At 31.1% G+C, this 25216-nt stretch overlaps 5 protein-coding genes and 1 long non-coding RNA gene across 8 annotated transcripts in view; 4 read left to right on the forward strand and 2 right to left on the reverse strand.

Moving 5' to 3' along the window:
- Window positions 1-3976, reverse strand: part of LOC111004465 (tyrosine-protein phosphatase non-receptor type 9) — a 34839-nt gene extending 30863 nt beyond the window's left edge. Inside the window, exon 1 of the mRNA XM_022275503.2 lies at window positions 3857-3976. Within this exon, the coding sequence (XP_022131195.1) occupies window positions 3857-3889 (33 nt within the window). The 5' untranslated portion in view covers window positions 3890-3976. The remainder of the gene's footprint in view (window positions 1-3856) is intronic.
- Window positions 3977-4372: 396 nt separating this feature from the next.
- LOC111004441 (probable 39S ribosomal protein L23, mitochondrial) lies at window positions 4373-5538 on the forward strand. The gene is made up of 3 exons (XM_022275474.2): window positions 4373-4504; window positions 4578-4857; window positions 5084-5538. The coding sequence occupies exons 1-3, from the start codon at window positions 4491-4493 to the stop codon at window positions 5240-5242; spliced, it is 453 nt and encodes a 150-aa protein (XP_022131166.2). The 5' UTR covers window positions 4373-4490; the 3' UTR covers window positions 5243-5538.
- Window positions 5539-6558: 1020 nt separating this feature from the next.
- LOC123689212 lies at window positions 6559-8747 on the forward strand. 3 transcript variants are annotated; one of them, XR_006750238.1, is made up of 2 exons: window positions 6559-6874; window positions 8492-8747. It is a non-coding gene; the product is annotated as an uncharacterized LOC123689212 (long non-coding RNA). The 3 variants fall into 3 exon arrangements; XR_006750239.1 differs by lacking the exon at window positions 6559-6874 and adding an exon at window positions 6999-7208; XR_006750237.1 differs by lacking the exon at window positions 6559-6874 and adding an exon at window positions 7634-8216.
- A 1066-nt stretch (window positions 8748-9813) lies between these two features.
- On the forward strand, window positions 9814-10631 carry LOC111004431 (mitochondrial import inner membrane translocase subunit Tim29). Its single transcript, XM_022275462.2, has one exon. It carries the CDS (start codon window positions 9987-9989, stop codon window positions 10551-10553), a length of 567 nt encoding a protein of 188 aa, XP_022131154.2. The 5' UTR covers window positions 9814-9986; the 3' UTR covers window positions 10554-10631.
- Window positions 10632-10978: 347 nt separating this feature from the next.
- LOC111004432 (putative RNA-binding protein EEED8.10) lies at window positions 10979-21334 on the reverse strand. Its single transcript, XM_022275463.2, has 13 exons — window positions 21060-21334; window positions 20881-20981; window positions 20666-20811; window positions 20411-20583; window positions 20228-20286; window positions 19730-19889; window positions 18957-19147; window positions 18224-18310; window positions 17333-17837; window positions 16546-16751; window positions 15335-15502; window positions 14124-14280; window positions 10979-12178 (listed from the first exon to the last, which is right to left on the reverse strand). Exons 1-13 carry the CDS (start codon window positions 21133-21135, stop codon window positions 12105-12107), a joined length of 2103 nt encoding a protein of 700 aa, XP_022131155.2. The 5' UTR covers window positions 21136-21334; the 3' UTR covers window positions 10979-12104.
- Window positions 21335-21588: 254 nt separating this feature from the next.
- On the forward strand, window positions 21589-23139 carry LOC111004456 (2-oxoglutarate and iron-dependent oxygenase domain-containing protein 3). The gene is made up of 4 exons (XM_022275490.2): window positions 21589-21798; window positions 21922-22348; window positions 22512-22664; window positions 22814-23139. Exons 1-4 carry the CDS (start codon window positions 21704-21706, stop codon window positions 23087-23089), a joined length of 951 nt encoding a protein of 316 aa, XP_022131182.2. The 5' UTR covers window positions 21589-21703; the 3' UTR covers window positions 23090-23139.
- Window positions 23140-25216: the final 2077 nt, after the last annotated feature.

Below are 25216 nucleotides of genomic sequence, written 5' to 3' on the forward strand. Positions count from 1 at the left end.
ACAAATGTAAACAAAAACTTATAAAATATTTTCTTTTTACACACATCAACAATAGGCGACGTGCTTGACAAGCTAAGAGAAACATAAGGATTCTTAAGATCCCGACAAGAGCTTTTAATCTTTAACTACAGGGCAAAGGCCTCTCTCAAAAGGTCTGAAGAATATACCAGTTAAAAAGATTTAAGTGAAAATTTTATAAGTCTGTTTTTGGACCGTTTAAATTTGACTGTATTTTAAACAATCCAAATAATATTTCGCATACATACGTCATATCATAAACTCTTTTAATTATTTATATAAATGTAATTTATGATATTAATCAAAGTGCAAAACTCCACTAGCATTAAGAACAATTAAACACAACTGTACGTATGTAACTTGAGACTTAGCAAAGGCACCGCATTGTTTAAAAAAACACAATAGACATATGGACGGACGCACGCACGAGTGTACACATGTAAACGCGTATTACAACTGTGCCTACAGTCCAAATTTCAATGCAAACTCAATAAAACTGAACGTATCAATAGTAAACGGAATCTGATTACATAATTGCAAAGGAGCAACTTCCTTTGAAACTAAATTTCATTAGAATAAGTTCATTAATATTCATTATTCGGTACGCAGTATTTAACCAATAAGCAACTGTCACCTCACCCGTAAGCCGAATATAGTTCATCAAATCATAAGAGAATGGTAAAAATTTACAAACAGGCTCAAACAACCTGATTTAAATTAAAAACCCTTAATAATTGAATAACTTTCGAAGCGAAGAGGTGGCGGTGAAATATTATCTTCTAATTTATACCAATCTATACTAATATTATAAAGATGAAACATTTGTCTTTTGGTATGTATGTTTTCACACTAAAACTACTGGACCGATTTAAAAAAAATAGGGATTCCTAATAAAAATCCAATTATATAACCCAAGGTGTGAAAAAATTACCATAAATATCTGTCGTCGTGTGCGCTGTGGAAATTCTTGATGATATAACAAAAAAAATATCTACAGGAAGAATACCCATAGGCAATTGTACAATATAACGGAACTCCAAAATATGAAATTATTTTGCTGCCACAAAACAAAACTCCGTCAAATGTTGTGTATAGGGAAGTGCTAAGACACTGAAGTTCTACAAATAAATCTCTTCACCAATATAGAAGTTTTGCATTTTGTAATTAGGTTGATTCTATTTTTAACATTTTATAATAATCAAGCTAAAAATTCTTGGACTGATTAAAAAAACTTTTCATGACCTACTTGAAATCAAGAATTTTTCAATACCTGTAGAATTTTCAAATTTGATAACATCCGACAAACTGTACGTAAATGTAAAAATGTATTTGATACATATTCGTTGTAAAGGAAAATCTGTATATTAATTAGATTATGAATGTGTGTATCTAATAATCTGAAAGAAGTAAAAAAACTTTTGTGGTAACAAAAATATATCTATAGTTCGATTTAGTAAACTTTTCACTACCACGAGATCGGTATTTACGCGAGTGAAACCGGTGGGAATTGCTAGTAGAAAAAAAAACTATCTTGCGTCTACCGTTCCTGGAATAATAGAAATTGCTTAACGAGCCTCAGACTGCTTGAGAGTCTATTATCATCTACTAAGAACTTATTAAAGATGTTACAATGATGTGGGAGTATATAAAGAGAACGTGTGGGCCGTCGTCGCCAACCTACTACAAACTGATATGCAGGAAAATGTATTGAATTACAAGCAACTAAATACAATGGGGAACGCGAAGCCACTCAATGTTGACGACCTGCCGGTCCTTTGCGAACATTCACACCTCTCAAGTACATATTTTCATTACCATTACAGAGCCATGAGTGAGCATAACCAGATTTCTACGAATAGGCATGATATCATATTTCGCGAAACAAGCTGAACGCAATATATTATACCTAAACAGACACACACCCTCGAATTCTTCAGTGTGAAATTGTAAAATTGTTTTGTCTTTGACATTCAATCTCAATCTGTTCAGCCATTTTAGTTTCAAAATGAACCAAATACCTATTTTAAATTCGTAATTACTCTCTTTTATCTGACATAAGATTATGTATCTACTTCCCATTCTGTAGATAAAGCCATATTTAGAAAATGAAACCTAATTTTCTTTTTAGAGCTTAATAAGCATTGCTGACTTGGTAAATAGAAGAAAATCAGTTTATTGCTAATTAAATGACTCATAATATAGCAATATTGATATCCAATACTAAATAAATCTCACAGAAATTATTTTACATTTTCACTTTACAGGGGCTTACCCACAAAGCAGGGGAGGAGTCGATGCAATTGAATAATGAGCTGGCAACTTCTCGCCCCACTTGTCCCAGCTTACACTTAACTAATTTGTTCAACATTTACCACTTCCTTTTTACATTTTATAATCAATATTTTCTATGCTATACATATATGATAAATATACTAGTTATCCATATCATTTTAAAGGAGAAATATAAATATGACTATTAACCAAAGAAGCAACACCATGTCTTTTAAAACTTAAATTCAGATCAAGTCAGGTTTTAAAAAAACAAACACAAAAGTAGATAGGATAATTAAAATTACCTTTACAATTGAATCTTATGTATAATATGATAGGGTAAGAAGTTTTTTGTTCTGTAACATCAATAAGTGTAATAAATTAAAAAAGTAATTTCAAACATTCCAACTGGCACAACAGACAAAGTAAGAGGGCTAGAGGGCAGAAATAAAATTACGTAGTTCTAATACAAGTAAATGGTGATAAATATTTCTTTATAGATAATATTACAATAGTAAATGATTGTTTGATTACCTATTTAACTGTAATATATTGTTAACTTTTGGAATGACTTTTTCTTGAACTGTTGGTATAAATGAATTCTTGGTGTATATAATTTTTATTAAGTAAATATATATTTCATAGACTCCCAGCATTATTATTTATTTTGTTTCTAGCTATCCCCGTTTATTTATCAAACCAGTTTTGCTTCTTTGTAAACCAGTTAATCCTTTAAATTTATATTTATATATTATAATCACTATTTGCAAAATTTTACAACTTTTTCCATTTGTGCATAGTTTTTGCATATATAAATTTTTTATTTATCTTTTAATATTTTAAATAAAAAATACCCGAAGGTAGTTGCTCGTTTCAATAGCAAAATCTATGATTCATAACATATAGTTCTCATATATTTTTTTAATTTTCTTAATACTCAAGAATAGAATTGAAAAAGTATATTTGATATATTAAAATTCATTTTCATAATTAAGATTTCGATATTAGCTTAAATTATAATATGCAGCATTTAAATAACCTTTTTATGAGTAATTCATACAAATATTTAAAAATATTATTATTAATAATTTGTTATGTTATAAGTTTAACAATAAAATCTGTTTTTAATCTAACATTAAAAACATTAACAAAAGAAAACCATTTGTCAATAATACTTAAAACTTTACCGTGAATTTGCAAGAACTTTAAATCGTAGGCGGTTAGGAGCATTTAATTAGAAAAAGCGAATTTCTGGAGATTCACGTTACTTATGAATAAACATTTTATGGTTCGCTTAAACCACCTTCTTAACGAAAATTTAAGTAAATCTGGACTTAGGTTTATACTTTATAATGATATAATCTTATACACAACTAAGGTGTCATCAAATTGCGTTGAACAGGAAATCAAAACAAACACTGATGACATGGTCAGCAGGCATTATTTGGATAAGGTATATACTTTTCTAACGGAAATAGAGGACTATTAACATTAAAACAAACGTTTTTACATAAACGTCAAAGCCAAATAGGATTAGAAGCAAAATGAATGTCGTTTTAAAACTTACCAATTCTTGATCGGGTGACAAGGCCACCGCCATCTTTCTAACTAATACTTACTTTCACAGATTAAGAGAAGTTTTCTACTGTTTAAATACATTTGTATGTTTACCTATAACCATTCAGTAACAATGAATGAGATATGTTATATATACGTTTATGTGTGTGCCATAAATCTGTCTTAGGTCAAACATATATATACTTAGAATCGTAGAATTTGCAGTGCTAGTGGTATAAGAGAAGCAAAACAAAGTTTATATTTCCCAATAGTTATGGCAAGAAGAACTTTGACGACAAGTTAGCATATGTTTTTTATAGCTATTTACCTACACATTAAGATATGTTTATTATACCAATTTTCTAACAAAAAAACATTTTTTCCTAAATTTAGATGTACTTATCCAAAGTTTTTGCGACAGATGTTATCAATATGTACATTATTGGCGGTATATAATCCTTTGAAAGCAAACGTGCATGTTTAATCTATGGAAAAAAGGTATTTGTGGGTCTTAGCTAGTTTTAGTCTGTAGCACTACTGCAGTTGGCAATTGGCATAAGCAGCGCTAATATATTATAACCTAACAAAAACAATATTATTAAATGATTTATTACCACTAAAATTTGCTATTGCCATTGCATAAAATGTCTACTCGCTGGTAAATTGGAGAATTATTATTAAACAGCTTTTTATGTTGTTTATATAACTTATACGGCTACTTCTAATTTTAGGTATCCAATTTATCAAAGGGGCAACCCACAACTTCGTGTATTTTTACCAAATTTTTGGATGAAATTAGTACATCCACCTCCGCGACAACAACCAAATATTGTTCATTTCCAATGTTCTATGGAAATGACTAAACATGATATAAAAAACTATTTAGAGAAGATATACAATGTACCTGTAGTACATGTTAGAACAAAAATTTCACTTGGGAAATTCAGAAAGGATACTGGCAAAGGTTATGTAGTTAAGGATGATGATATAAAGACTGCATTTGTAACTTTGGTAAGAAACATCTTTCTTATATCAAAAATATTTAATTTTACCATCTAGTCAAGAGCAAGTTTTCTGTTGAAATTTTAATAGGTAACAAACCATCTATCAAGCTAAACAGTTGACAAATAGATCTCTAAATCATATAATTTCTAAGTCTATAGTTTACTTTTTATGTACTTTACACTACTTTAAATAATATTTTGCTTATTTTCTTTTGTTTTAAACTTTATTTTAGCCTAAAACTACAACATTTGAATTTCCCAATATATTTGAAAAAAAGAAAGGTGATGTAGAGGATGACTTGAAATCCTTAGAAGAAACAAAGAAAACATTCAAGAAATATATAGATCGCAACAGGGATAGAAGTGATATACCTAGCTGGTTTTCCATTTGATTATTAAATGTAATGTTGTACATACCTAGTCTTAATTAAAATAAAAATTGTTATTAGTCAATTGGAATATATTATTTTCAAATACTATAATTTATAAGAATTAGGATGTAATACGAAAAACATAAAATATTTGTTGCATTTATTCAACTAAGAACTTAACATAAAGGTAATTAAATCTATCCCTCGATATTGTAGAGAAGTCATAGCTATTTAAACTATAAAAGCATGTTTTTTTTAATAAAAACCCACTTTTATTGTGCTATATTTTGGCAGTCAATGCCTTTTATAAACAACTAGCAGACTCGGCCAAGCGTTGCTGTGGCTAAGGTTTTTGTTATATTACATAGTAGTAAACTAATCAAGGGAAACCGTAGGAGAACTTATGTGAAACGTTGGTACCACGACACGGACCTAAACTAAACTACCTTTAACTCAGCGCCATCTGTTAGAATTGTATCAAATAATAAACAAATGTTAATGTTATCGTAATTTTAGTAAGGATGCCTATTTTTTTTGAAAATGAAATATAGCCTATGTCACTCAGGAATGATGTAGCTTTCCAACAGTGAAAGAATTTTTCAAATCTGCCAAGTAGTTTCGGAGCCTATTCAATTCATACAAACAAACAAAAAATCAAACCTTTCCTCTTTATAATATTAGTATAGATTAATAAAAAAAAACAAAAGTTCTCAATCATAAACAGTAATCTGTAAACCTACCTAACACTGAAGAATAAAAATCTATGTCTTATTAAACAATAAGTATTAAAACTCGCAATGCTCTTCCAAGAACACTGATGAATGACAGCGTGGACATTCAGTTATATCCAATAAGAAGCTTACCTGCAACAATTTTTTTAAACCCATTATCATATGGTTTATTTTACTAAATAATATATACTTTAAAACCTAATAGATATCATCAATATAAGTTAAGACATTTTAACTGTAAATTTAAGTAGAAGTACAAAGGTCATTATAAAGAGTTTAAAAATAAATCGCGTATATTTAAAAGTGATACATGGTAAATGTAAGGAGAATATATAATAAACTAAGTTAATGAAAGTTGTCAGTACATTTAAAAAGTAGGCTTAGCTAACTTACACGTGGATGTTGTTTGCATCTTATGCGAATTCTTCCGTGACAATAAAATCCACAAGCTCTACAGAAAACAATTGCCTTGTCTCTACGACAAACACATATATTGTTATTCTTATAAGCAGTTGGAATTTCCGGAGCACCTCGCCCGAAGCGTTTTGGACCATTGGAAATGATCCCAGCTTTGGCTGCAACAATGGGTGTAGTTTTTTCCATTATTTCTTGTAATGTATCAACAAAGCGTTCTTAGTTCTGCTTCCCAGCAACACAATATAACTGAATTATGAATAAAACAGAATTTTTTATCACACAGACAACAGAATGTTTCATTACTCATTAACTAATGGCGGTTATTAAAAAGAAGGTATGAAGTATGAACCCATCATCGACTATATTATATGTAGTACTACCTTACTAAGAAAATACAAAAATAAAAAGTGACAACCACTTTGCGTTTTGTCACGAAACAATTTTTACTATTTTTAAATTTATAGTTTACATGTATATTTTTTTTGGGGGCAAGATGAAGAATGGGGTAAGACAACAATTAATCGTCTATAACACCAATTTTAACTTTAGTTAAAAAAGTATAGTTTTTTTAGTGCTGGCGTTTGTATTAAAACCGCCAGTTGCTAACGTCCAAAACCATAGTCGAAATTAGCCGCCCAGAGTGCGTGGAGTGGGTAAATTTGGATAATTTCTGCGTCGTGATTTCTTTGTAAAATCTTTAAGTGATATAATCATACCTCATGTTCTGTAACTTTAATTACAAAATAGGTGTGACTGTTTTATATGAATATTTAATTATAGTTTTTGTTCGTAATTTAGGAAATATCCCAAATCTGGATCTTTACCAAAAAAATGACGGGGTAAGATAAATATACAAAAGTTTTGATCTTATAAAACATTACCTAGCTGATACTTACACGGAATTATGTATATTGGTTTTAGGTACATTACGGAATAGGTATGCAATGATAAGTAAAAATTACATATTTTCAGATCTTGTCTAACTAAATTTTAACTTTCCCAGTCACGTTTACATTTACCCTATTTATTAGTCGTATCTTTATTTTTTTATTTACTATATTTTTTCTGCTTAGGAATTCAATCTTCCACTCACCTTATATTTATAAATATACTTATGAATAATAACTATTCGCTTTTTAAAAAATATTTAGATTTAAATTGTATTGTTTTAGAATTTAGTCGATTAAGTTACCTAGTAGCTATTGTAATCTTTTAAGTGGTACGAACAGTGACATAGCTACCCTGGGTGGCACCCGGAGCGGAATTTTGTGGTGTGACCCCATCCGAAGTAAAAATCAATAATATTTATATTATGATAATGAACATGGAATATGGATCATCAATTAATTAAAAGATCGCGAGTATGGGGCGGGGAATCCCACACGATAGCGTCAGGTTCTTTTGCGTGAATCCCCAAATTCTCCATAAAGCTGAGTTTGTTTTTAGGCAGGGATAAATAAATTAGAATCTATTCGAGAGAAAGAGCGTTAAAAGTATAATATTACTCCTATCAGTATTCATCTGGTTAAGTTGCATTTTGTGATAAAATCTGTTTGCGGACATAGCTTATTAATTTTATTGACACTCATTTATCGCACTGATTATACTTGTTCACCACAGGAAATTGAAGTATTGTTTGTGGCAAAAGAATGCCATGAGATGAGATAAAATTAATTGCCTTCGCCAGCGTTATAAATATGTGATGATTTGGTTCGAGTCTCAAAAGCCTTTTGACAATGAAATTAGTATATTTATTGTCTTTGCTCGTTATCGTAGTAGCATTGGCATCGTGCTATAGACGGAAAAAGGAAGATTCTATATACTGGTCTTTACGTCCTTTAACAAGAGTGAGTTAAAACGGCAATTCGTGATTCCTTTAAAACTGATTAGTGATTCCTTTTTATTACATACTTAAGCTTCATTCAACGTTTTTTGGTCAAACGTCTGTTACACTGATCACATTTCTACATAGTTCACCACTCTGTACAGTGTACATGCCAACTCTAAATATTTTTCAGTTTCGACCGGAATTGAACTCTTGATTTGTTATTTTGGACACTGGATTATTTTTATAGAAAATAATATAAAAAAGTACCTAAGATAAAATGATTTTTCTCTTTAGATTATGAGACTAGCAAAGCCAAATCCAGTAGAAAAACTTCAATCATCAGAAATATCTCCACCCCAGAAACCGCAAATGAAGATCTATGACGCGCTACGGAAGCGTAGAGAAGCTAAGGGAGTAAGTGGATCTTTGCCCACAAGAAAAGGATAAAATTTTCCAATCACAACTTACTAAATATTTACACGAAATATTGGCACGTAATGGATTTTGACAATGTTACCTTTTATTTATTCAAATAAATAGTTGTAGCATATCTAGAAGGCTTTTACTCATAATAATTTAGACAAAGCAAGATTTCAAAGTCCTGTATTCTACAACATCAATCAAATCAAACAAAATTAAAGTAGATATTTAAATTAGACAGAACTTATTTACAATTAGGACCTGTTTGACCAAATTTTTTTGGAGGACGTTACACATTAATTGACAGTGCTCAAGACTAGATTCTGACTTGAAATACAAATTCTAATATAAATATACTTAAAATGGGAAAAGTAAAAAATTACAAATTATTAGTCATATTAAGAAAAGTTGTTTAAACATCATAGAAGTCCACATCGTTACGTGACCTTCTATTATTATTTATCATCAATTGACGATGATGGCGCGCCAGTTTTATTTAAAACAATCTAAAAATTCATCTGGTAATTCATATTTATTCTGAAATAATGCGTAGTATGATTACTAAGCATTGTTTGATAAAGGACTTAAAACTTAGCAACTACCGAAATTACCAATAATAATTAAAAAATAACACTAAAACAGCGATTTAATTTATCGAACAGAATATTGGTCGTCGAATATATAGATTGTCTTAATAATTCGGCGTGGTCAATTAAATGTGCACAAATAAAATGTTAATTCTATTTAACAACTCTTAAGAAAAACGTTGATAACAGATCTAAGTAGATCTGTTATCAACGTTTTTCTTAGGCAAGTGCCTATGTACTCAAAATTTGAATAAAACTGGACCAGAATTCTGTCTGCTCCATTGAGGACCATATAATTAGTCACTCTTGCTCGTCCTCAATATTGCTAAAGAGTCACTGGAAATGTATTAATTAATCAACTTATTTAAGCCTTTTAAATTTTTTTGACGAAGACATAACAGATGGTGCTGCGGTGTTCGATAAGCCCCATCTGTTGTTCATTCACCTAACAAAGTAATTTACCTTTTCAATTTCAGCTTAAGTAGTAAATTAACTATAATAAGTTTAAATCACCTAATTAGCCAGTGTTTTGTAGAATGTTATCTGGTTGGTTACGTTTATATTTACCTTAATTTATTATTTATATGTTGTCAAATTGACAGCCAAAATTAGAAATTTGGTGACAGTAGACAGATTCATCTGAAAGGTAGAAAAGTAAAACACTGTAATAGATTTTTTAATTTTGCAATATTTATATAAACAAATAGCTTGCTTTTTTGAGTGATCAACTGAAATAATTATATTTCAATATACCATATACATATATTAGGAGTGTCCCTAAAATGTTAAGAACAATAAAGAAAACTCCTGCCTTGGTTACTAACCTGCAAAATCGGCTAGTATTTCCAGAAAAACTTAAAGGTACAGTAGTAGAGAAATTGGCAAATTATTGGAAGAATTTATTTATCGATTATAAACAAATGTTACAAGATTTGCGGACTGACATTCAGGATGATCCACGGAAAGCATTTAAGTGGTGCACAGGCTTAACTACGCTTTATTTTTTGGCTAAAAACAATCCTACAGAAACAGATTTTAAAGATAAACTGAAAAGTATTACAAATGAAGTCATTTTAGTAAGTGAAGACTGCAGAAATACAAAATCAATAGACCACCTCAGAAACATTCAACAAAGTTATAATGAAGGTGTATTACATTATGTGAGTTTTGGTATTGTCTCCTTTATGTATACCACAGATTTAAATGATGGGTGTGATTTGTATAAAGCACACTGCTCTTATTTACAACCTAAATTTACTTCAATTTCATCAAAAATTACTGATGTTGGTATCATGGGTAGATGGTGGAATATTTTCATTAAAACAACAAACTTTGATGTCAAAGATTAGATATTATAGCTGTTGTGTTTATTAATAGCAAAAATTAGGATATATAAAAAAACTGCAATAAAAGATGTTTTATTTTTTTATACTGTATGCTAATTCATAAATGAAGTACAAAAAACTTGCAAAACATGCATAAGACAAAATTAAATGTTAGGATATAGTGAACCCCTAAGTTTATAACTTATAACTTACTACTTTTCTATGACAAAAATTATATATAAAACCAAACATTTTATAATTTTGAAACAATTTTATCTTTAAATCTATTGTATTGGTAAACTTATAAGAAAATAAATAACAACTCCTATTATCATTGAAATGTAATAAACAAAAAATTCTGCAAGTATTTATACAACATTTAAACTGGAAAAGAAAATATTACCTCACAAACCAAGTTCAATTCTTTTAAAAACACTACAAAAATAATAAAATTCTAAATGATTTTTGGCAATGTCAAACAAAAAGTATTCTCCATACAAAAGTAAACAATTATTGATCACAACATAGTAAAAGCTCAAAAATTCATAAATACAATGCAACTAAAGGAACTTCATACACCTAACAAAAATCACAATATATGGAGTATAGACTGTGATCACCTGGTATTAGTAAGATACAATTATTTTTTAAACCATCACAGTTAAATTTTAAGAATCCTATTCAAAATACCAATTAGTATGATACACAAAAACACCATTAATCTATCTCACTATTCAATTGTTGGAGTTTTACTGTTGCTTTGTAAAGTAACAGGAACAGTTGATCTGTAAGCTATTATTAATTAGTTTAGCAAATGTGTGATAAAATTGTAATACATTTTTAACTGTGTAAACTATTTGATTGGATTTAACTTAACAAGCTTACAATGAAGCTGATGTATTAACTATAACATTAAATTTACACTATACACAATTAAAATAATACCAGCATTGAGAAAAATTATGAAGTTACATGAACAATTTTATCTATCACAATGTTTCAGACTTTGCATATTATTATTACTAGGTATATAGACATGGTATTACTTTATTAAAAAAATATTTATTACAAGTTATGGGTAATGGAAGCCAATTATTCAATCTGCATGAAAGGGCATAATTTAATCACAGTTACACGTCAGACTCAGTATTCATTGAAGAAAATAGTTTATTCACTAGTAAAATATTTTTCTAGTTCTTTAAAAAAAATACTTTTTAAATAAAGCATTTGAAATGAGAACTAAAATTCATTTAAACATGTTACCAAAATTATGTCTTAATAGTGACAAAGTAATTCTTACAACGCTTGAATCTGAACTTGACAATTTAACATACCCAGTATTACTATTAACAAATGTCTTATATTCATAAGGTTATCATTATGTGTGTTCATTATAAGCAAGCTATAAGACAGTATAACATGGTACTATCTATTCCTAAAAAACAAACTTAAAAGCAAATGCTAAAAAATCTTCACTTTGATAGGAAGCAATTGTAACAAAAATTTATTGTGTCTTCAAAGTATGAAGAAGCTATATATTGTTTTTGTGAAAATTAGGAAACAAAATATCCATTTTCAAAACAGGTCATCATCAATTCCCTCGTAATCCAGATCATCGTCCAAGAACATTTCATCGTCTGATGAAAAAACTGAAAAATAAAAGTTACTATAGTAAGTGGTTAACAAATATAATATAAAGAAGTGTAATTTTGGTTTAACTTTTGAAATTAGACAGACTTGTTTATCTATAAAGGTGTGGCCTATATTAACATTTTGAGATTTGATTTATGTCAGAAGCATTAAAATTGGATGCTAATCACAAGGGAAGGCGTTATTTAAGGAACCTAATTAATTTTGTAAGATTATTTTAGTAGAAGACTCTTATATCTCTATATATCACACTTTAATCGTCGGAACAGTATCCTCTGTACAATAGCTGGCAGTTGAGCGGTTGGTTTGCTTGTCAGCTGGGAGATAAAATATACGCATATATGTAGTACATACTAACGAAAATTGAGGACAACCTAAAACAATGAAGACAGATTTTTGTTAAATACATTATACTACAAAACCTCGATTACCACTTGTTTTTTATTAATTAATTTATCGCATTTTATTTCGTAAGGGGTTAAGGGTGTTATTGACGTTTTCGCGTAGAGTCGCATGGAGTAGAAGAAAAATCTGGCGAGTGCAAGGTTCTAAAAAAATTTTCAATGGCTAAAAGATCTCCTAAATCTATAACATTCGCTTGCTAAGCGCATCTGCTTCCTAAGATATGCCACCGGTCTGACAAAACCGTAACAGACTGAAATTGTGTGTCGTTTAAACCTTAGTTTTAGATAACTTTAAGCTAGATAGGGGTAGTACAAAAAATCAAAATGGCCAAAAAAGGACAAATTTGGTGTTTCTCGCGCGGCTGAGCTGAAAATTGCTTTGTCTCCCATTAATCGACTCATATAATATTAAATCTGTATACTCAAAATTTGTTTACATATTCCATTCCACTGTAAATTTAAAGTGTAAGGTGGAATAGTAATGCGAGGGTGAGGACACATCAGAAATTTGGGGCGCTTTTAGGGGTGATTGAAATTGTGAGATATTACTTAATTATTTGGATTTGTAAATGTGTTTATTTTAATTAATGAAAAAGGACGTTTTCATTTTCACGGAACAACCCATTTGACCCCCTTGTAAGTGTCGGAGGGGCATGAAACTATGCGGAATAGACAGCAGAGATGTGCAACGAGTTATTTTCAACCATTTGCAGAAATACTATTTAATAGGGTGTCGCCTACCCCCAAAAGCTCACCGTGAGCATAAGACTCTCAACAAGAATTTAGGGAGCATTTTAACGAATTTCAACATGGAAAGGGAATTGTCAATACATATATTTGTCCGTAAAGAGAATATTATTTGTTTATTCAATTTCAGAGCAGAACGTATTTAAAAGCATATTTTACAGGTTTGCATTGCTTAATTCCCCCCTAACCAACACATCGCGACTTCTGCGGTGCGCCGTGCGATAGTTAGTACATATGTTTAATATAAGTGTACATATATGATAAAACAAGCATATTATAGAACATTGCCAAGAAGAGGGTTTTAAACACACAACAGTAATGTCTTAAATTAGTTAAGGAGCAATTTTTTTTTTTACAAGCCTTGAAAATTATGCTCAATGGTAATAAATACATTTTATATGTTGTATTCACGTTTCTGAATGTTTGATTCGTTTAAGGGAAAAGTCCAGAGGCTTGAGACAAAACCAATTTGCGAATGTCGTGACTTGTGACCCACTAACACTAAGCGAATTTGTATGGGAAATGGATTCACGAGACCATTTTTACCTTACCTTTCTTAAGCCCTAATGCATACACTATCTATGTTAAGGGATACCTATATAGTGAGATTCAATAATTATCTGTTTATGATTGCTTTTCGAGCTAAAATTTCTGAAGGGAATAAACACTGTGGCAGGCGCGACTCACTAATGCCAAACGAATTTATAAAAGTAGTCACGTGATTAGGTATGAGACCTTGCCTCTAACTTCTGCCTCCTGTGAGAAAGTTAATATGTTATGAGGTGCAACTTACTCTCGGCCATAATATGTTCATAGACGTCTTGCTCAAACCCATATTCAAAGGATCCATCAGATCCATTATCGTATACATCAGTGAAGTCAGGACGTAATCTTGGATCGCAACGGTCGTCTTTAAAATCGATATATAGTAAATCACGGCGGCTGTGCCACTGTTATAGAAAATTACACTTCAATAAAAAATATTCACTAAAATTTACGTATGTGACAAGTAGAATATATGTAAGTATTTTTGTCAGTTGACATTACATTGATTAATTGACAATTAGGGCAAGATCTATATAGCGCACTTACACTATGCTCAGACTTAATTTTCGAGTTAAGCCAGTAGTCGGTATTTATAGAGCAGACTACGAAACTTTTTGAGTACTAGCTTAGCTTAATGTCAAGTCCACGACATCGACGACTTACCAAAAACTTTGACTATAAGCCTAACAAAAATAATGGCCCAAAATTTACTTTGCCATCATATCTTTTACTTGACTTTTTATTTTTGTCGTATCATAATATGTTGACAACAAAATTCAAACTATAAACAAACTAATCTCAACTCTGTTTTATGTCATAACAATGCGATCCGTTCTACATAACAAAATTATTCTCATCTCTAAAATAAATCTTCTAAAGGTTACTTATAAATTTCTAGTTATTGCAATAATAAAATAAATAAATAACAATAAAAAGAAGATATACGTGTACCGTTTTAGACGTTTTAATATTTGTTATTGTTAAAAAAATTTAAGCATGATAATAAGGTATTCCATGAAATGAAGCATCAATTTGTATTTTGTAATTTTCTGTCTTAGCTTGTGCTTAGCTTAATCTCACTGTTAAAATGTCTATAAATACTAAATCATACTTTATGCTTAGTGTACACTATTAGTTAGGCTTATAGTCAAAGTTTTTGGTAAGTCGTCGATGTCGTGGACTTGACATTAAGCTAAGCTAGTACTCAAAAAGTTTCGTAGTCTGCTCTATAAATACCGACTACTGGCTTAACTCGAAAATTAAGTCTGAGCATAGTGTAAGTGCGCTATATAGATCTTGCCTTTAGTCTACTTGGCAGTTTACTAAACTCCAAATACATATTATTGTAATGGCATTACCGTTCTTAAAATATTTTTAATACGTATTTTCCAAATTAAATCATCAAATTACTTTATTTCTTATATTATGAACATTTAAATGACATAGGAACAAACATACCGATGGTAAAATCTGGTTTTCACTGTCTTCTAAATAGACCTCGTTTTCCAAATAAGCTGCAGTGCCAGATAATCTCATGACTATCTTTCTGGGATGAGCATCAACTGACTTTATTAACGGAGGTATAATTTCTTCAGTCACATTGTTGCATCCACATAAATCAATCTCCTAAAACATTTATATGCAAAGGAAATAAATTAACTTAATTTTTTTATTATATACATTTTCAAACATATAAGCTAAGAAATATAACATATTTTGTCTATTTTCATCATAGCTTAAGTACACTTTGAAACATGAACGTCTCGCGCGTTTTTTTGTGATTTTCACTATCTAATCCTATATTTGCGGTATTTTGACTAAAGAGGAACGATATCGCATCGTATGCAAACCACTTTACTGTTTTACCACCAGCACTACCACTTTTCTTCTTTTTCTCCTCGTTATTTGCATACGTTCTTAGGCTTCTGAATTTTTTGTAAGCCTCGTTGCTTGTTATGGCAAACCTTTCAGCGATTTTATTCCATGCATCATTTTTAGCATTTCTGTCTTTGTAAATGCCGGTTTTTATATCCCACAGCTCAGGGTGCAAATGTACTTCATTTATAAAATCAGTAATTGTCTCGTTAGACCAGGTTGCAGTCATTTTTACGTAGTTGTCAAAATGCAGCTGATCGCAAAACACTGAATATAGCAACAGACACACTTCACTCATATCAAACTTCATGTCATGTAGAAAAGGATACACTGTGCCATAACAAAGAGAGTGACTGAAACAACAATAGAACTGGCCGTGCAATATTGCAGTTGAATTCGATAGCCTAGCGATTGTCCGGCAACCCCTCTGGGCAATATCGGCCATAAGTGGCTATACAAAACATGTATGGCTATATGGCCGGGACATTACTGCAATATTGCATCGTGTGGCTGACATTGTTTGCAATGTTGCCGGGCCACGTGTTGCAGCCATCAATTGCAGCAAAACATGGCCCGTTTAGAAGCGCCTTTAAGTGCGGTGCCCCACATTAAAAGCAGTTTAACGACAAGTGTTAATTACGTCCCTTTTCATCACAAACAGAAAAAACGCAGTAAGGATAGCATTTAATTTTTTAAAAAGCTTTACTAAACCTGGAATTAGTAGGCAGTGATGCCAGTGATATTTTCTACTAATCATTTAAACAAAGCAGTTAGGGGTTACAGCACCGACTTACTTCGAGGTAATGACAGCTTTCCACAATATCAATGAACGGTGTAGTTGCGACCACTGGGTTTCCTCGGCATATTAATGTTTGTAGGGACTTTAGTTTGACAATTGCACCGAGGCCTGTGTGACTTAACCCTGCCAGATATGAAACATCCAAGTAGGTTAAACTCGGACATGAAGAACAAATCGCAATTACACCATCATCGCCAGCTCCTTGAAAAAAAATGTATTATTAGTACTTAAAAAGGGGTTTGTTTTTTTATATTTAGTTTCATTATAATTAGCTGTGCCGACTAGTTTCGTCCAATATCAAGATTATAAAGATCGATCAATAAATATCACGTAAATAATTTCGTAGCCCGTGCATCATTGTCCAATGGGTCCAACCTCACATACGGTGAAGGGAACCAGCCAGCCTTAAACTCTAAAATGGACGGCGTGTGTAGTCCTGCATATTAAAACAAATTATCCCGAAAGCGAAAAAAAATCGAAATATGAGGATATTTTTTTTATTTAAAGAAAATAAATAAATACTCCGCTCTTAATATTGTCGAGTGATGTAAGGTAATTAAGGTGTCTTTATCATTTTTTTGGTGAAACATTTAATAAATTGTTTCAGTAGCTTTAGAGTTCAATTCAAAAAATCTAAAATTTTGCTGTTTAAACTACTGAGTTGTAGTCAGAAAAAATGCACTATGGTAGGAACGACTGGTATAATACATATTTTGAAAGTGAATTGAAGAACGAATGCAAAATTAAAAGTTCTATTTTTTTTAATAGTCAAAAAGGCTTACCTGGTTGCACACAATTCAATTTGGAATTACAATTAGATATATTGAGGTATTCCAATTCATGACACGTCTGTCCCACTTGCTTCAACACACTATTAGACACATATATGTTGTTACTCAAATGGAGTCGCTTCAAATTCTTCAATGTTGCAAAGGAATTGCAAAATTCATCGATACTGACTTGCATAACACATTCACCCACCGTCATATATTCACTGAGCGATAGTTCTTCTAACTGCGGCAATTTATTTAGTATCAACGGTATCACTTTCCAAACATATATCGGGCACAAGTCGAGCTTAAGGGTGGTCAGATTTGGTAGGATATTTAAAGCAACGCAGAGCACCGGCCCTTGAAGACTATAACAGTTATAAAACGATAGAGATGTGAGTTTAGACGGTTGGGTTATGTTAAGAAATAGGCCTGTTACATGAGAATTATTTGCGACACTTATTTTTTCCACTTTTGATTCCGGTTTAACGGCATGCACTAAACTAGAGTCAGTAAGCTGAAATAAAAATAAAATTTAGGTAACTTCATATTAAGAACTAACCAATAGTTCAACTCAAAACTTTCAATTTTGGTTTTTGAAATAATTGATTTTCATCAGATACTTTACTTATATAACATTGAAATGTAGGATTTTTTAATGTTTTTTATCTATAAGATCAGTGCTGACGATGTGGTATAAACACTACAGATTGAGAGTTCAATACGGTCTTTCGAACAAAATATGGTGATTGGTGACGTAATGTTAGCCCAACTCATACCATATTTATTAAACTATCCCAAAATCAAAAAATATACTAAATAATTATTAATATATAATTTAATTATTTTGTATAATTTTATATAATTTTAGTATTTTGTAATCTAATATTAAAGTGTATTTACCTTATGGCAGGAAACAAATGTTAACTCTGTAAGTTCTTTGCAACCATATATAAGAGGATTCCAATTTTTTGTGTTCATACTAACAACCTGCAATTAGGAAAATAAATTATTGACACATTTTTTTTTAATGAGGGGAAATATATTTTTATTTTAAATACTTTTGTATTTTAATTTATCGAAGTAATGACAAATCACCTAATACGTCGAAATCGAAATAGGCTTCGATTGGTTTAGCTTATCTTCCATACAATGATACAATCTAAAAAGCATTACTTTCAATAACGACAACAAATAAATACTAAAAAGTACGTTTAAAGTTGCCAAAATCAGTTAAAACTGCGGAGATTTGGATGTTGATTTGTCGCTTTCTTATCCTAACTTGTAATAAACTCTACATATGTACCGAACTTTCTAAGAAATTCGTTCTTTTGTTTACATATTGGTATTGCTTGCACGTGGTTTGTCACAAAAATGACTGAATATCGAAAAATATAAATACAAAATACAACATAATTACTGGTGCAGCAAAAGATCAGACGAGACTGTCAAACTATACGCAATAGTGTTAAGATGAGAACTGATTTTGGTACTTACGTATTAACGCTTTTTTATAAATTTAGAAATTTTTTGTATTGTTAGGTTACTAAAGTGTAACGACGCAAAAAATCTATGAAGAATTTTCATAATTATCTCAAATTTAAATAGATTCTAGAACAATTGTAAAAATCAGTACCTTTAAACTTTCAAGGTTCGGACAGTACTTGCCCACTGTGTGAGCTGTGCGGTCATTGAGCGCAGACCAGCTATGATCTATATGCAAATGATGAAGGGAGCCCCCTAGCCGCTGCAGTAATCTACGCAAAACTGCTGTGGTAAACCGAATACTGGTAGAACGCCACCAGGAAGTTTTAAATGTCCGTATACCTTAAATATCAAGGAATATTTTTAAGGTTAAAAGAATTTGAATTATAATTTACTATTATTAATAAATATCAATATTTGTTCCATGCTGTATGTTCCCACACTTAATATTAATGTTAAACACCAAGATTTTTACCATAATAATATTCTTAATGTAAAAAGTGTATAAGGTATTGGTTAAAAAAATAATACTGTCTGTAATACATATTTTTTTACAATAATGAATCTTGTGACTGATAGGTTTTTCAATAATACTGTAGTAAGTATAAGTAATAATCGCACAGCTAGTAGGACAGCTAACTATACCAGAAACTACTCGACGACTTAAAAATCGGCGAGACATTTTTGACCTAGGCAACCCAACAGACTGAGTTAAAATAAGAATAAGCAGGCTCCGCTGGGAGTAGCGCCTAACACGTCAAAAAGCACTCAACATATCTACTTATAGTCGCAAAGACTGATTGTATGATTAATATTTAAAAAAAATATAATACTGTAGTTTAGCAAGTGTAGTTAGAGCAAGACCATTTGAATTATAGAATAATACTTTTATTTTTAAATAGATAAGGTATAAGGGTCTTTTACCTTGTAAATGTTCATTAATCATGTTGCGCCATCTCTTGCTAACTCTTTCTGATCTAATTAAATCCAAAACAGGTACAAAGCTAAGTATATGTGACATGCAATCTTGATTGAGAATGTTTAGTATATTATATAAATCACTGTCATCATCCTCTTCCGATTTCTGAAAATAAGTAATTATAACTACTAGGTAATGCCATACATGCATATCATTATGTTAATTGCAACCAGTCATACACACACAAATAATAATATATAACAAAAAGAGCTACCATCATACAAGTGAAACACTAAATAATTTAAATAACCCCAAAGTTTATCAGCAGAAAATATATAGGTTAATTCTAGCATTCTTTAGCACATATTAGGTGTTTTGATGTGGGGCCATATTTAAAAAACAATAAAATTATTAACCACATCATACTTCAGCGAAACTATAAAAATAAATAAAAAATGAGAACTTTTGTACTATTTTATATTTACAATTCAAAAAACGTTTACCTGAGAATTTGTTTCACCATCAGGATTTGCTGAACTACCAACAATTGAAACATCAGATCCTTTTGTAAAAAGGGAAAGAAAATTGTTTTAAAAAGCATTTTCAAAAACTCCCAAATTATTTATCATGGACCATAATGCATTTATAAGCATAATATCCATTGAAAAAATATATATTATACCAACCAAGATGCTGTTCAAGATCATTAGGGCACAATCTAGCATCAGATCGTTCACCTAGGGGCTTCCAGTGAACTCTTCCCTCACTATCTTCTACTGGTTGATGCCAACTGTCAGCTGGCGATATTCGTAGATTGTAACCACGAAGCTGTTTTTCATGAAATGGAGCTAAAAGTGCCCTAATAATAAAAAAAGGCAAGATAGTTAACAGTGAAAGATAAAATTCAGAGTGCAAGTTGCAGCTACAATAAAAAACCTCACTTGTGGGCATCTGCAGGATTGCTGAATGTAACAAATGCATATGTTGGAGTTGGTGATCTATTTGGGCCTCTATCTCCCATCCTCAACCAACAGCTTTTGATAAAACCATATGGAGCGAAGATGCCAAATAGTTCTGAGCGGGTAGTCTACAATCATAATCAAAATTGTAGCTCTCTGTATAAATATAAAAGTTCACATAAAATGCTTAACTCTACCTTTGCAGGAAGATTTGATACATATAGTTTTCTGATGGGTATTCCATCTTCTGTGTGTGTAGGTACACTCCTAACATTATCGTATCTTGATGCAATGTCACCTAAAAGAGAACTCGACTTTAAAAAAAGAAAATATAAAACGTGAAAAGAGAATAAAGCGAACAAGTGGAAGTACTAACAAACTCCTCCGCTTAAAACTTGAAAGAGATGAGAATGGTTGAAAACCTCAATCTCGAAGTCATTTTCAAAATACATGGCTATAAAATGACAATCAAAAGCAAGTACATCTAATTGTACAATATAAACTGTTCATAAATTTTATTTTTAATTTTGAGAAACCGCTGATACAAACAATTTTGAGAAAATTAACTTAAATTCACAAATTGCAATAAAAATAGAAAATAGTAGGCACTTATATGAACGAGATACCGCCACAGAATAATGCGAAAATTACGAAAAAAGACAAAAACCGTCACATACAGGTTCTTAGTTTACTATATTATTGGCTCTGAGATAGATAAACATACATACTACCAGTTATATATATATATATATAATGTATAATTACGAGAGTATTTTTAGAATAATTTATTTAGCTTAAAACTCTCGTTACTACGAATAAAATTTAAAAAATAAAAAAACGGTAGTCACTAGTCAATTGCCAAAAATCTAAAAAGGTATTTTCGGTATCTGTATGCACGGGTGACGACTGACGTGAGGTCTGACGGCACTCGGCAGTCAGGAGTCAGGTCACCGGATTCAAAAATCAATCGGTTTATTTAGAAAACATTTTTAAGATGTTATTTAGCGTTTAATATAAGAAATGAACGACTTAAAAAGAAGAGGTAAATTGCTAAAGAAAACAGATACAGTAAACGAATTAAATTCTAAAGACAACAACAAAGGAAAGCATAAACCGTAAGTAAAGCGGACGTTATGAATATAATACTTTTGTCTTGTAAAGACAAGTGTGTCAACGGAATATTCTAAATGAATAATGTTTGATGATGAATAAATGATTTCATTGTTTTTTTCCTGTAGATCAATTCCTAAAGGACTTCCTTTGCGAGTATTGTCACGTGGTGTAGTTATAGTATCTTTATTGATTGTTGTGTATTTCACATCAAAAGATGAATTACGAACATTTGCCAGACAAAATGAAGTTTTATCAGGGAAAGTCCAACCTCTACAATGCTCTCCTCAGTATTTGAAAGAAGTTAATTCTTATGATGGCTGTGTTCCAAAGACATGTAAAAGATTTGTTTTTGATACAGTTGTATCATTGACAGAAGTAGAAGGGTTACTGGCAATTGCTAAAAAAGGATTAAGACATGGAAGAAGTTTAGGTGGGGCTTCAGTTATTGATTTACATAGTGGAGCTATGTCAAAAGGTCAAGGATTCATAAATATATATGAGTCCAATAGCATGAAAAATTTATTCACAGAGGAAGATTTCAATTTATATAGAGTAAGTTAAAATTATACTATAATTTAAAGTGAACAGGTAACAATTATGTTTGTAATACATTTACATTGTATATGAGCATTTGTTATTTTTACTTATGAAATGCTTGAAGTAGAACTTCGTAGGTACATTAAAATTTATTTCTGTATTATCCATTAATTTTCAGAGTGTGAAAGAAAAAGTGAAGTATACCATTGCAAATCATTTTAATGTGAATGCTGATAAAATTTATTTAACACACCCAACTTTTATATCTGAAATGACTTCTCGAAATGCTGTTACTAAGCATGATGAATATTGGCATTCCCATGTTGATAAGGTAAGTTTATAATGTTTATTAATTTTTTATAAAATATCAATTTCTAACAAGTAAAAGTTGTAACCCTGAGAGAGTTATATGATATTTACTTGAGTATTATTATAGTAGGAATCTTTTGTATTCATGAATTATATAATTTCCATTTCCAGGAAACATACCCAAGTTTTCACTATACTAGTCTAGTATATTTAAGTGATTATAATATTAACTTTGAAGGAGGAAGATTTGTGTTTATTGATGAAAAATACAACACTACTATTGAACCAAAAAAAGGAAGACTTAGCATCTTTACAAGTGGACATGAAAATTTACATTTTGTAGAAAAAGTTAAGTCAGGAGTTAGATATGCCATGACCATTGCTTTTACTTGTGACAAAAAGCAAGCTATTCAAGATCCTAGTATTGACAAGTATAACATTCCATAAATCATGTATTTTAGTTGATACCATTAAGTTTAATAAAAAAATCATAAATTACAAACACTTTTTATTATAATGTGTATTAGTTTATTACATGATTAGCTTTTCTGTAAACAGAAGTCCATTACTGGCATGGGAAATGAATCATATTTTTTGTCATTACTAAATACCTTAAAGTATTAACTAAATTTATATTTCATTGTAATATATTTTAACATTTACATCTTACTAATAGCGAGGGTTATGTTGTTTTGTTTGCAGTAACGGACTGTTTTTTTGGATTATAAGGCCTGGTATCTAGGTCAAACAGTAAAGGACTACATTAGTACAGTGATGCCAACTTGGGGGGGCTTTTCCCCCAAATTTAGGGGTAATTATGATGTCCAAGGGTACTTTATTCCTGGCTACAGCTTGAACATCGAAATCAATAATTTCATGTGTCAAATTTGTTCCTTCTGACCGTTTTTTTTTATTTTATAGAACACTGGGCATACGGGCAGGAAGCTTACCTGATGTTAAGTGATACCGCCGCCCCATTCTCAATGCTAAAAAGCTCGCGAGTGCGTTGCCGGCCTTTTAAGAAAAAAGTACGCTCTTTTCTTAAAGGACCCTAAGTTGAAATACTTCAGTAGGCAGCTGGTTCCAGAAAGGCAAAAACTGCGTTGAAAAACATGCAGTTGTGGAACGGCGAACGTCGGGGTAATATGGGTGGTATTTCGTATTCTGCCTCGACGTCCGATGATGAAACTCAGCTGCAATTAATCCGAACAACTCATCTGAACACTCTCCATGGTAAATGCGGAAGAAGATTCAGAGTGACCCCACATATCTACGCAACGCCAAAGGATCAAGCCCCTCGGAGGGAGATTGGTCGTCGACGATTCGAACCGCTCTTCGTTGAATACGGTCAAGTGGAAGGAGCTGGGGTTGGATTTATAAATCAATAGCTGGAATTTGATAATACTGAGTATGTAGGAGTCTGGGGGACCTTATTGGAATGCCTCCGTGTGATTTGGAGTAATTTATGCTGCCGGAGTTGCATCTAAGTATTTAATTTTTTAATATTTTGTGCAATACATATATTGAAAGTTGTCAACCTGCCATTTTAAACTTTTCTATTGACTACTGAAACTGACATTCTGTATAAAAAAATCTTTTTTTTAATTTATCGATTATTTTTAGTATCGATATTCAAAAAATACCGAAACCACTATCCACATGGTCTTGTCTGCACTACCCCTAGAGTGTATGTGGGTCAATCAACTTTTATTTGTCCTGTAAGTACTTTGTTTTGTCCCTGACCAATAATCGCAGTTCTAAAGAAAATTAAGTGGTTTTTTGGCATATGTCGCATTTATCTTATTATTAAGCAAACATACGAGTAAATTTTTTTTAATAAATCACTATTAAACTGGAATTTTAATGGTTGTCCAGGTGACAAAATATCTGGATGTAGCGTTTTTTTATTTGTCCCCCAGTAGCTATTTACAATGAAACATTACTTTATACAAAAAATATTATATGGCAATTAATTACGCTTGTACATAATTATTCATTACAATGTTCACTAAGATGCTAGCATATAGATTTTTGTTTGTTTCATAATTTTACCGAATTTTTTGCATGTTCGTTTTGGTCCCTATTATATTTTATTATTCCGACTTCCACCGGACAACGGTAAAAAAGTTCCGAAACCGAAACATAGATGGAATGATCAGTGCCTTGACAATAAGTCAGTCGATTTATTGACAACACTCATCCAACCGTCATTTTGATTTCATCATTGCCGCGGTGTCAGTCGGTCGCGCGCGTTTTGAAAAAGTGCGTGGCTTTTTTGTGTGTCTACCGGACAACCAGCACAAAAACGTTATTTGATATATCATAGTAAATAAAAGTGAAATATATATTATATTTTATTTATATTTTTCACTGTGCGTAAGACGTAATTCAAAATATCATTATTTATTATCAGAAAGCGCAAAGACTGATAAATGTCACTCGGACAACCAGTCACTTAGACAACCAAAACCGTTGTCCGTGGGACATTTTGGTTGCCCATATAGGTTGTCATGTGTAAGTTGGCGTGTGGCAGAAAAAGGTACTAATTTTGACAGTTGTGTTGACAGTTCTAAC

The sequence above is a fragment of the Pieris rapae genome, chromosome 5 (assembly GCF_905147795.1).
Source record: "Pieris rapae chromosome 5, ilPieRapa1.1, whole genome shotgun sequence".
NCBI classification, from domain to species: Eukaryota; Metazoa; Arthropoda; class Insecta; order Lepidoptera; family Pieridae; genus Pieris; species Pieris rapae.

Excerpts from the sequence above, each read along its gene's own strand:
- LOC111004432 (XM_022275463.2), bottom strand. The coding sequence starts at position 21,135 with ATGTATTTTGAAAATGACTTCGAGATTGAGGTTTTCAACCATTCTCAT. Across the intron at positions 18,311-18,956 it reads CGAACCTTGAAAGTTTAAAG|GTTGTTAGTATGAACACAAA; the intron begins GTACTGATTTTT and ends TCCTAATTGCAG. Across the intron at positions 12,179-14,123 it reads TGAACATATTATGGCCGAGA|TTTTTTCATCAGACGATGAA; the intron begins GTAAGTTGCACC and ends TTTATTTTTCAG.
- LOC111004456 (XM_022275490.2), top strand. The coding sequence starts at position 21,704 with ATGAACGACTTAAAAAGAAGAGGTAAATTGCTAAAGAAAACAGATACA. Across the intron at positions 22,349-22,511 it reads AAGATTTCAATTTATATAGA|AGTGTGAAAGAAAAAGTGAA; the intron begins GTAAGTTAAAAT and ends ATTAATTTTCAG. Across the intron at positions 22,665-22,813 it reads GGCATTCCCATGTTGATAAG|GAAACATACCCAAGTTTTCA; the intron begins GTAAGTTTATAA and ends TTCCATTTCCAG.
- LOC111004441 (XM_022275474.2), top strand. Across the intron at positions 4,858-5,083 it reads AGACTGCATTTGTAACTTTG|CCTAAAACTACAACATTTGA; the intron begins GTAAGAAACATC and ends ACTTTATTTTAG.
- LOC111004431 (XM_022275462.2), top strand. The coding sequence starts at position 9,987 with ATGTTAAGAACAATAAAGAAAACTCCTGCCTTGGTTACTAACCTGCAA.